Consider the following 11,417-nt stretch of genomic DNA (forward strand, 5'->3'; position numbering starts at 1 on the left):
AGAGGAGCTGGCACACAGCTCCCTCGAGCTAGAGGCCGCTTCGAGGTATTCTGCTTGGTGGCTATGAGGCCCTGGGTAGGAGGGAGGGGCAGGAAGGAAGGCCCAGGGGAAGCTGCGCCAGGCCGCTGGCATTCCCTGGGTGGGGGTCCTGAGATTCTGGTTCAAGCATCCTGTGTTGGGGTCTTCCTCGTAAAGTGCATGTGGGGGCAGGCAGGTGGGGGCAGGGTGGTCACAGCGGCCGGGGCCCATGCAGGCCAGCGACCTCGGGCGTGAGTGGGGGGCTGTGGCTGCCCTTGGAGGCCGTCCAGTCACTGAGGAAGGCCTGGGCCGCCTTGCGGTGCGCCAGGCGGTGGGTGATGGAGAAGCCGGCATTGCCCTCCAGCTGGGACAGGATCACCAGGACCTGCCTGGGGGAGGGGGGCCAATGAGGGCCTGTGGAGGCTGGGGGCCGCGGGGCGGTTGGGGGGTGGTGGTGCGGGGGTGCCCACCTGTGCAGGGGCGGCACACTGTCCTGGGTGCGCAGGCTGCCACGCGTGGATACCACGTTGAAGCTGTCCGAGCAGTCGCACTGCACGTGCAGGTAAGACTTGGGGTGCCGGTTCTCCACCACCACGATGAGCCCTGCCCAGCCGTGCGTCAGGTAGTAGCAGGTCATGCCCTCGCGTCCCTGGGTGCAGGTAGTGCAGGGGTAGGTGGGTGGGTGGGTGGGCTGCCGCCTCCCTCCCCCTCCCCCCCCGGACCCACGCCCACCTCGTGCCGCTCGCCCCTGCTCTCCGTGAGCAGGATGATGGCGTCCGCCAGCGTGGTCGGCTGGGCCTCCACGGGCTCCACCATGACGAGTCTTGAGCTGTACACGGCCAGCACGTGGCCGGGCGGCTCCGGGGTGTCGCGTGGGACCCCCGCTGAGGGGCCAGAGACTGTGGGGGGCACTGGGTGAGGAGAGTGGGCAGACATCCCCGCTGGGCGCGGGCAGGGCTGTGCTGGTGTGGCAGGGCGGTTACCCTGCGGAGTGGCCAGAAGGCATGGGTGGGGGTCCATGCTGGGCCTGGGTGGGGCAGGGGTCCCACCAGCGGGCCTGGGTGGGGGTTGTGTGGGTGGGCGTGGGTCGCTCACCCTGCGCGGATGGTGGGCCCGGTGCAGGGCCCCAGTGGTTGAAGGCACAGCACACCACGGCGTACTCGCCGGGCTCCAGCATCACGTCACAGTTGACAAACTTCTTGACTGCACGCTTGCTGTGGGCCAGCAGGCGGCCCAGGCTCAGGCGGCCACTGCTGCCGAAGGAAGCCCGGAACACCAAGACGCACAGGTCCAGGAGGTGGCTGTCCACCGAGTCCGTGCGCCTGTGGTGGCCCGCAGGGGTCACGGGTGGCCAGGCCCTGCCCAGCTGTCCCGCCCCTTCCACCCCGGCCAGGCCCCACCCCTGCCGCCTGGCCCCCACCCACCTGCTGCCCTCCTGGAAGAGGGCGAACTCCAGGGACGCGCGCTCCAGCACCGTGAGGGCCGTCACGCCCACCGGCCCGCTGGCCGAGCTGGGGAAGCAGCCCTGCACCCGCGCCTCCTGCCAGTCCGAGTGCACCTTGCAGATGTCCACGGAGTCAAAGTACCTGGCAGCAAGAGGACAGCCCTGCTGAGCAGCCCCCACCCTCGCCCTGGACACGGCGCTCGTCCCTGGGCAGGGTAACCCCAGCAGGCATCCTGCCCATCGGGATCTCTTGGGATCAGTGCCCCTGAAGCCCTGGTCTTGGCTGTTGCCTGTGGACACCACCAGGGGGCGTCAGGCTGTAAGGTTGACCCACAGACAGAGCCCTGGCAGAAACACCCCCACCCTGTGCTGACCCGGATTCCAGGATGGACCAGGCCTCTGGTTGGCAGGAAGGACACCGCATACACTGGGGCGAGCAGGACAGCCATGGGGCTGACACTGGACGTGGCTGCCCAGCGTCCAGTACCTGATGAAGTCGCTGTACTCCATCCAGAAGACGCCTTCGCTGCTGCCGTGAGGCATGAGCTCGCTCCGCAGATGCCCCGGCCAGTGCGGCCACTCGTCCGACCAGCTGCCGTTCCAGGAGAAGCGGCCCCACGGGTTACGAAGGCGCAAGAGCCTGCGGACCACAGGGTTGAAGGCCACGCTCATGCCCCCACGCCCCTGCCACATCCACACGTCCACACTTACCTGGAGCCCTGGACATCACGGACGTCCAGGATGGAGTAGGCGTGGCGGGGGCGCAGGCCCAGGCTCTCGTAGGCAGCATCGTCCACCTTCATGTTGCCTCCCCCACAGGAGGCGCCCATGAGGAATCTGTGCAGGCAGAGCAGCCCCGCTGACCAGGGAGCCCCTCAGTAATGGGCCTTAATGACAGGGGGTGGGTGGGTGGGCTCACTCTCCAGGGGACCCCTGCCGGCCCAGACCTGCCTCCGGGGAGGTGCAGCACGAGATAGGGGACCCTCCCTAACTCTGGGAGACCCACGTGAGACACATGGGACTCAAGAAGTGCTGGCCCAAGAGCTCAGAGGGCTTGGGCTGGGGGACAGGCAGACCCAGGGCCTTCGGAGGCCTGGTGAGGCCGGCTGATCTTGCCAGCTCAGGGCTGCGGCTCCCTGAGGGGTGGGGCCACCTAACTGCCCAGCAACAGCTGAGTGCAAGGGTCCTAGCACCAATGAGCTGTCTCTCCCAGGCCTGGGGTCCAGGACCCTCCCCAGATACTGGCCAATGCGTGCTGGGGCTCAGAAGTCCCCCGACTCCCCCCACCTGTCTGCCCCGGCTGCTGCCACCAGGTGCCTCTGTAAGGCTCACTCCACACAGTACCACAAGGACGCTGATGGCCATCACCGGCCCAAGTCAGGACAGGGCCTTCAAGGTACAGGCCAATGGACAGCATCCTGCCTGCTGCTACCCTGCCAGGGCAGGTGGGACGGCCAGTGCAGCAGGGGAGCCAGGCTCCAGCTGGGGTCAGCCCATGCCCGAGATATCTTGTGAGACGTTGTACAGGCCAGAGGGCGCTGGCCCTGCCTCTCCCACTACTCCATGCCCCAGCATGGCCGCCCCTCTTACCCAGCCTCCTTAGAACTCAGCATTTTGGCCCAGATGAGGTCAGTGTCAACTGGTTCCTCGCGGGGGTTCGTGGAGCTGACCTGCAAGGCCAAGCTCTCACAGGGGGCGCCGGTGAGTGTGGCCAGACCCTCGATGGCGCGCCCGGCCTGGAGGGCAAAGTAGGAGCCGTGCAGCTTGGCCAGAGCCTTCTCGATGAGGGCCACCCACAGCTGCTTGCGCTGAGCCTGCAGGGGGGGCTGGAGTTGTGAGGCCTGCTGCTGCCCGGCCCACGCCTGCCGCCCACCCCGCGCCCGCCAGCGCCACCTGGGAAAAGAGGAGGAAGCCGGCCTCGTCGCAGGGCAGCATGTCGTCCACCAGCACCGTTGTCCACGTGCCATCCTTGCAGAGCCGCACCTGGTAGGCGCCCTCTGCACACAGGCTGCGCGTGACCATCACCCGCTCGACCAGGTCCGGCCGCTCGGCCAGCACCGCCAGCGCACTCAGGAACCTGCGTGAGGTCAGGGCTCACGGAGAACACGGCCCACCTGCCTGCTGCCCACTGGCACCCCACCCCCAAGTGGGTGCCCAAAACTCACCAGCAGTTCCCCAGGAGCCCCTGAAGGATGTCTGAGGGCCGGAGAGTGTGGAACACGGACCACGAGGTACTGTGGTCCCTGAACACAGAGCAGTTGATCTCGTGGGGCCTCAGCCACTGACGCACACGCTGCTGGACGCTGTCGCCCGCAGGGAAGCCCACAGACTTGGGTCCAGGGGGGAAGCTGTCATCCACAAAGTTCACGCCATTCTGCAGAGACCACGGCCACAGGCTCAGGTCAGGCTGGACCCACTGCCCAAGAGGGCACCCTGCTGCCTGAGCCCCAGAGGAAGAGGTGGGCACATGTGTAGCCCCCTGACCCCTGTGGATGGCTTGGCTGGGCAACAGGTCAGTGGGAAGTATGTGAGCCCCAGGGAGAGGGTGCAGCGCCCAGCCTGCAGGCTGCGTGGTGGGCATGCGTCACAGGGAGCCTGGGTGGCCTCCCTGCACAGCCCACTGCACCGAAGGCCCCGGGAAGAAAAGTGGGGGGACCTGACAGGGGCAGGGCAGCCAGAACACAAACTCCTGGATGGGCTGCCAGCAGTGACAGAGGGTAGCAGCATGAGGGGGGATGGACACCCTCTCCAGGTGCCCCTGGGGGTGGGTGATGCCCTGGGCTCAGCCCTCCTGCAGCTCCAAGGGAAGAAGGCATGAAGGGGCACCCCAACTCTGAGTTTCAGCAGGGCTTCTGCAGCTGCGGGAAGCACCAGGCCTGCCTGTTGGCGTGAAGCCGCTACCTGTCCCCACCTCCCTGTGGGGCCACCATCTGCAGGAACTCACAGCGGGGCCAAGGGGTCAGGACCATGGAATGTGGGGTCATGGACCCTTGTGGACACAGGGAGAAGGGCCCAGCACACTCAGGCGAGCAGTGACCTGGTGGCCCCACCCAAGTTCAGGGCAGGCTGGTGCTCTGAGCTTTGGGAAGAGGGTCCCACCCTCCCCCAAGGTGGAGAAGAGACAGCAGGGAAGGACAGACGATGCAGAGGGGCCTCACCTCCCGGCAGAAGGCCACAATGTTCTCCCATAGGGCCTTGGCCTCGCCCTCGTCCGTCTGCCGCCGCTTCTCCACGTGCATGCTCTCCCTGCGTCTCAGGGGCGCTGTGCCCCGGCGCTGGGTCACTAGGAGCTGGGGGGTGTGGCAGGCGGCACAGTGCTTGGCTCGGGGCGTGTTGAGTAGGGTGCAGGCAGGGCAAGCCCACTGGCCCAGGCGCTCAGACAGTGCTGTGGGAAAGAGGTGGCCAGCCTTGTGGGCCAAGCAGGGCCCGGGCTTGTCCGCGCTGCAGTCGGGGCATTGGGTGGGAGGCTCGCCGTGCTCCTGGAAGCCATGCAGCTTGGAGCAGCCGCACGCCGTGCAGCGGGAGGCAGCTGTGGGGTTCCTGAGCGTGCACTTGGCACACGACCAGGTAGTGAAGTCAGGGCTGGAGGGGCTAGCGGGCGTGTAGCGCACGGTGTCGCCGGCCAGGTCAATGACGTCGCTGCCCGGTATGGTGCCAGCCTCACAGTGGGCAGGGCTGGCGGGACCAGGTGGGCGCAGCGTGGTGCCACCCTCAGCTGCCTCTTCCTCCAGGAAGCTCAGCCGCTTGCCCGACAGTAGCTCCGCCAGGCGGGAGGCCCCAGCCGCGGTCCGCCCCAGGCCCTGGGGGGGCCCCTTGGAGCTGGCAGAGGGCGAGGGCTGGGTGGCCTCAGGCACCGGTGGCTGCAGCTGGGGGGGCACCTCGCGGCGGCTGCGAGGCACAGGGTTGTTCTGGAGGGTAGGCGAGAAGGGGCTGAAGGGTGGCCCCCGGGGGGGTTCCTGGTCCGCAGCAGAGGGAGGGTTGGCATCGGCGCCTTCCCCGGGCTGGGGCGGGGCAGGCATGACGGGGAAGCCTGCGGGAGCCACGACTTCTGGGACCACCAGGGCCTCAGGAGGAATCCTGGGCAGCGAGAGTTTCCGCGGCCCCCCACAGGCCGAGCAGGAGCTGGCCACTGGCGTGTTGTGCAGTGTGCAGCGCTGGCAGGCCCAGCCATTCCCAGTTGCGGCCGCGCCCCCCTCTTCCCCCTCCACCTCCTCCGGCCGCCCCCCAGCTGGCTCCATGGCCACCAGCCCTGCCATCTGTGCAGGCCCTGCCTCCTCCCCGCAGCTGCCCTTGGGCTCTGGCAGGACCCCGTTGATGACGGGTAGCAGGGAGGCCCCGGGGACGGGCTCGGGGGCAAAGCCGCACACTTCGCAGGCCCCCCTGCCCAGGAGGTTGCGGAATGTGCAACGGGTGCAGGGCCACTTCTGTTCCTCCACGCTGAGCCGCAGGATCTGGTCGAGGTCAGGCTTGTGCCGTGGGGCCTCGCAGATGGAGCACTGGCGCTGGCCGGCCGGGTTCAGGAAGGTGCAGCGTGTGCAGGACCACTCCCCGACTGCAGCCATGGGCCCGGGAGAGTGCGTGTGGCTGCAAGGGAAGGCCGCGGTCAGTGATTTTTGACAAGGGTGTCAAGATTATTCAATGGGGAACAGTCTTTTCAATCAATGGTGCTGGGAAAGCTGGGTTTAAATGCTAAAGAATGAGCCAGAGCCTTACCTCATGCCATATTCAACAATTAACTCAAAATGGATCAATGACCTAAATGTAAGAACAAAAACTATAAAACTCTTCGAAGAAGAAAATGTGAGTACATCTTCATGAACTTGGATTTGGCAAAATGTATTCTTAAACGTGACACCAAAAGTACAGGCAAACAAAGGGGAAAAAAAAGAACTTCATCAAAATTAACAACTTCCATGCTTCAAAGGACACTATGAAGAAAGTGAAAAGATAACCTACAGGAGAAAATATATGCCCATCATCTATTTCTGATCAGGGTCTAGTATCCAGAATACATAAAAAGTTCTCATAACTACACAACAAACAACCTGTTTTTAAAAATGGGCAGAGATGGGGACTTCCCTGGTGGTCCAGTGGTTAAGACTCCGTGCTCCCAATGCAGGGAACTGGAGTTTGATCCCTGGAGTTTGATCCCTGGTTGGGGAACTAGATCCCACACGCCACAACTAAAAGATCCCACATGCTGCAACTAAGACCCAGCACAGACAAATAAGTATTATTAAAAAAATGGGCAGAGGACTTGAGGAGACTCCCCCAGAGATACACAAAAAGCCCATGAAAAGATGCTCAGCACCAGCAGCCATCAGGAAAATGCAAATCAAACTACTACAAGGTACCACCTCACACCCAACAGGGCAGACGGTAACAGCACTGGTGAGGATCTGGAGAAACCACAGGCCTTCCCTACGTTGCTGGTGGGAATGTAAAATATTACAGCTGCTTTGGAAAAGTTTGACGGTTCCTCAAAAAGTTAAACAGACTTACCACAATTGTGATCCCGCTATTCCACCCCTAGGTATATGCTCAAATTGAAAACTGGTGCTCTTCACAAACACACATCCACACATGTTCATGGCAGACCTGCTTACAACAGTCAAAAGGTGTAAACAACCCAAGTATCCATCAATGAATAAATGGATAAACGAAACACAGAATATCATTCAGCAATCAAAAAGAACGAAGCACCAACACACAACACCAACAAGCCCCGAAAGACACAGAGGCCACACGTGGTGTGATTCCATCCACAGGAAATGTTCAGGACGGGCAAACCCAAAGGCAGAGAAGAGCCTGATGGTTCCTGGGGGCTGAGGAGGGGGGTGGGAGCAGGGCTCTGGGAGCCTCTGGGGTGGGCAGAGCTGGCCCCGCAACCCGCCTCTTGAGGACTAACCCGGGTGTGAGGGGCGTCCACACTCCACACACACAGTCTCCTACCCTGACTGTAGCTGCTCTGCTTGGCAGAAAATTCAACTGTTCTTTATAACAAGTCATGAAGCTTGCCCTTCTTATGGTATGTTTGTGCCAAATCCTTCAGGAAGAAAGAAAACTTCCCTCTTCAAAAAAAACAAACAAGGGACTTCCCTGGTGGTGCAGTGGTTAAGACTCCACACTTCCAATACAGGGGGCCTGGGTTCGATCCCTGGTGAGGGAACTAGATCCCATATGCCGCAACTAAAGATCCGCATGCCTCAATTAAAGATCCTGCATGCCGCAACTAAAAGATCCCACATGCCATAACTAAGACCCAGCTCAGCCAAATAAATAAATATTAAAACAAACAAACAAAAAATGTCCCCCGAGCAGCGCGACTGTTCCTTAGCCCAGAGCAAACTGTGAAGCCGCCTTCTCGGGCGTGTGGCTGAGACTCACAGGCTGCCCACAGCACCCAAGTGGGTGGATGGGCCCTGGGGCGACCAGCACGGGGGTGGGGCCTGGCCAGGTCAGCTTTGGCCTTGGCTTCTGCACTACCAAAAGCCTAAGAAATCTGCCTGGAGATGACTGGAGCCTCCCCTGCTGCTCCCCACTGACAGAAGGGCCCACGGTCAAGGCGTGGGCACATGTGTGCCGACACAGACACACACGTGCACACACACGCTGGGTCCCGGGCAGCCTCCACGTGGGACCCAGGCTCAGAGGATGGTCTTTTGCCCTGGGTGCCCCACCTGGCCTGCAGAGCTGGTCTGACCCTTTGTGGACCACCTGCTCCTGGCAGGGGTGTCCAGGGAGAAGACTCGGGCTCCCGCCCCCAGCACAGGACAGGCCCCTGGTGGTCCCAGACATGCTGAGAAGACACAGGAGGGGGAGAGAGCCCAAGTCCCACCCACTCTCATGACCCAACAGCTGGCCAGTCCCTTGGCCAGATGAACATGAGGCCACACCCAGGACACACAGCAGGTGACACCTGGAGGCGGTGGGAGCTATGCTCCCTCAGGGACCCCTGTGGCCCACACCTCAGTCCGCACCTCAGCGTCACCAGGTGGGCGGAGATGAAGTGGCTCTGGGGTCAGTGACCAGGTGTCCAGAGGAGCCCTGGGCCTTTGCCCCCACCCCCTCAACTACCCTGCTCTGGTCTGGGGGCCCAGGACCTGGATCCCTAGAGTGTCCGAGGTGAGGCCAGAGCACCAGACAAAGCCTGGAAGTCAGAGACCAGCATACCAAACTCCAGGACACGGGCGTTACTCCGCATGACAGGAAGGTCAGCCAAGTGGGAAACGGACACCAAATACCTGCTTTGCCCTCAATTCTCTGGGGCTGCAACACTCAGCTCCAATTCAAAGGGAGGTGATGGGACACGCAGGGTCTGCAGGAGCCTGGGGATGGCCTTTTCCTCCGCAAAAAAGCTGAGAGGACTAAGTGTTGTCCACACTCAAGGACCTTGCTCAGTCAGGCCAGCAGACCCAAGCCCAGGCTCCCAGGCAGGATGTCGCTACCTGACCCCCTGCTGGTTCTGAGGTGCTCGTGGGCCCCTCCCTCTAAGGTCATCCTCAGCCAGCCTTGGGCTGTGCTCTCCGCCTCTGTGTACCCAGGGGAGGCCCGAGCTCGTAGGTGGTGGATGCCCGTTACTCCTCAAGGCCTCGCAGCTCCTGGCCTGGCTTGGTGGTGGGTGTCATGCCCAGACCTGGAGGCTCTTCAGTGAAGGGTGGGCTGCGTGCGGCGGGTGTCCGCACGATGCCCGGGGCCCATGAGAGCAGGGGAAGAGTCAGCCAGACCGTCCGCACGTGCATGTCCACGTGTCCAGGTATGGGTGTGGGGAGGGGTCCTGGCAGCCGACCTTTCTGCCCCTCTTCCTGCATCTGTGGCGCCCAGCCCCCCACGCCGCTCCTTCTAGTGTCCATGCTGGGTGTCTGGATTCCTCAAGGTCACTGGCAGCTCTTCCCACAACTTGCTCCCAGGGGCAGACAGTACCTGCCTGGAGTGCCAGGCCGGATGCGCCAGCCTGCGGAGAGGCCTGGCGGGAGGCCAGAGAGTGACAGAGGGCGCTGCCCGCCCAGGCCGCTGGCTGGTCAGCGTGAGCCAAGATCCAACAGGCACACACGGGCTGGGGCACAGGGTTGCCACCTCTGCTGCTCACCACAGCCCCCCCGCCCCAGTAATTCTACCCCTGGCGATTTATCCTGAGGACATAAATACGCAGAAATAAAATGACACGTGTGCATGCAGAAAGGCACGAAGAGGTGCACCAGCCACTGGGGATAAGCTGATCAAACCAGCATGAGTGACCACCTCAAACCACCAGGAGGCCAGGATCAGAACCGCGGGCGGTTACAGCATTGGGAGGGTCAGGAGAAACCAGAACCCGCCCTGCCCAGCTGGCGGGGATGGGAAACACTGCAGCCACTGTGGAAAACAGCCTGGCATTTTCTCAGAAAGTTAAACATAAACTTAGAATAAACACGAGCAACTCACTTCTATGTATCTACCCAAGAGAAGTGAAAACACACGTCCATGCAAAAACCGGTGTATACACAAATGTTCACGGCAGCAGATTCATAAAATCCATGGGCAAAGAACCCAAATGTCCATCAACTAATAAGCAGATAAACTCCACACAGTGGAGCATCATTCAGCCACAAAAGGAGTGAAGCACTGATACTACACCGTGGATGAGCCCAGAGAATACAATGCTCGGTGAGAGAAGCAAACACAAAGGTGTGATTCCCTTGACGTAAAACGTAAAATGTCCACTTTTGGTCTCTGTGGCAAATCCACAAAGACCAAAAGTGGATGAGTGATTTCCAGGGGGTGGGAGGTGACTGCAAATGGGCAGGAGATGGGGTCTCAGAGATGCTGTGAAACTGGACTGTGCTGATGGCTGCACAACTGCACACGTGGACTAAAACCACTAAGCCACACGCTTAAGAGCGGAGGATCTGGCGGTAGGTTACGTTACACCCCGATAAAACGCGTCACTGATACAGTAACAAGTGAACTGAGGCAATTTGCTAACTCCTGGTGCCTGCCACCATCTGCTTCCCAGCACATCCCCCTGGACCTCAAGCCCTCATGACTCCATCTACTAGGGTAACTCAGACAAGACCACTCATACTACCCCTGAAGCCTCCCAGGAGGGGGGTCCTGCTCCCACAAGCCTGCTGGCCACCTAGACGGTGAGCCCAGGACATGCATGGGGCCCAGAGACACCAGGAAACTGTCCTGCACAAGTGAACTGTGTCCGAGAGAAGTGACAGCCAAGGGCGGCTGGCAGGGGCCTTCGGGAGATGGAGGAGGGTGTCTGCTACCCACTAAGCCCACGCATGGGGGCCCAGGAGAGTGAGGCTACCTCTGGCCGGAGGTCCGTGGACCCTGGGTGTCTGCTGTGCACCAGGTACCTCTCCCTCCAGTGAGGCCGCAGGATGGGGCAAAGGCATCAGTGTGTGCGTGGCTGACGTTGGAGCCCAACCCGCCCAGACGTGAGCAGTGGGCACAGTGCCCGGGCTGCCCCACGCCCGTCACCCCAGCACCCCAAGGGGAAGGTCTGCAGGTGATCCAGGACAGCCTGGGTGGGTCTGAGTGCAGCCACGGCTGCAGCTGGCGGGAGCTGGCGTGTGCAGCCTTGCCAGCGGGGACCCACACCTCCCTCTGCTCCCTTGCAGGCAGCCACATCAGAGCAGGGTACCACGCACGGGTGGGGGGCCAGGGCAGTGCCCCCCAAATCCCACGGGAAGCAAGCCAGCATTCTCGGTGCATGCTGTGCCCCTGCCCCTCCCCACCCAGCAAGAAGCTCCAGCTCCAGCAGACAAGCAAGCCCCCGGGCTCAAGGTGGGCTGCAAGGTCCCGTCCCAACCACCTCTGAGCAGCCAGGTGAGACCTGCAGCCCGGCTCCAGGAGGGGCCGGCATCCCGGGCCTTCTCTACTGAGTGAGCAACCCCAGAGCCTCTCAGGTGTCTGGGGGGATATGAGTTGCCAGAGGACCCTGAGGAACAGGGACTCCACTTCT

At 62.1% G+C, this 11,417-nt stretch overlaps 1 protein-coding gene across 1 annotated transcript; it reads right to left on the minus strand.

Annotated features, from left to right (window-relative positions):
- Positions 1 to 229: 229 nt before the first annotated feature.
- Positions 230 to 6,024, minus strand: CAPN15 (calpain 15). The gene is made up of 11 exons (XM_007453620.1): positions 4,621 to 6,024; positions 3,628 to 3,836; positions 3,356 to 3,539; positions 3,053 to 3,276; positions 2,174 to 2,299; positions 1,950 to 2,102; positions 1,443 to 1,604; positions 1,114 to 1,340; positions 751 to 917; positions 489 to 667; positions 230 to 407 (listed from the first exon to the last, which is right to left on the minus strand). Exons 1-11 carry the CDS (start codon positions 6,022 to 6,024, stop codon positions 230 to 232), a joined length of 3,213 nt encoding a protein of 1,070 aa, XP_007453682.1.
- Between the last annotated feature and the right edge of the window lie 5,393 nt (positions 6,025 to 11,417).

The sequence above is a fragment of the Lipotes vexillifer genome, unplaced genomic scaffold (genome assembly GCF_000442215.2).
Source record: "Lipotes vexillifer unplaced genomic scaffold, Lipotes_vexillifer_v1.1 scaffold914, whole genome shotgun sequence".
In the NCBI taxonomy this organism is placed as follows: Eukaryota; Metazoa; Chordata; class Mammalia; order Artiodactyla; family Lipotidae; genus Lipotes; species Lipotes vexillifer.

Bases quoted from the DNA above. Each gene is read 5' to 3' on its own strand.
- CAPN15 (XM_007453620.1), bottom strand. From the start codon at position 6,024: ATGGCTGCAGTCGGGGAGTGGTCCTGCACACGCTGCACCTTCCTGAAC. The intron at 1,605-1,949 runs GTACTGGACGCT...TCTTGCTGCCAG, and splicing joins GAGTACAGCGACTTCATCAG to GTACTTTGACTCCGTGGACA. The intron at 918-1,113 runs GTGAGCGACCCA...TGCCCCCCACAG, and splicing joins GGGCCCACCATCCGCGCAGG to TCTCTGGCCCCTCAGCGGGG.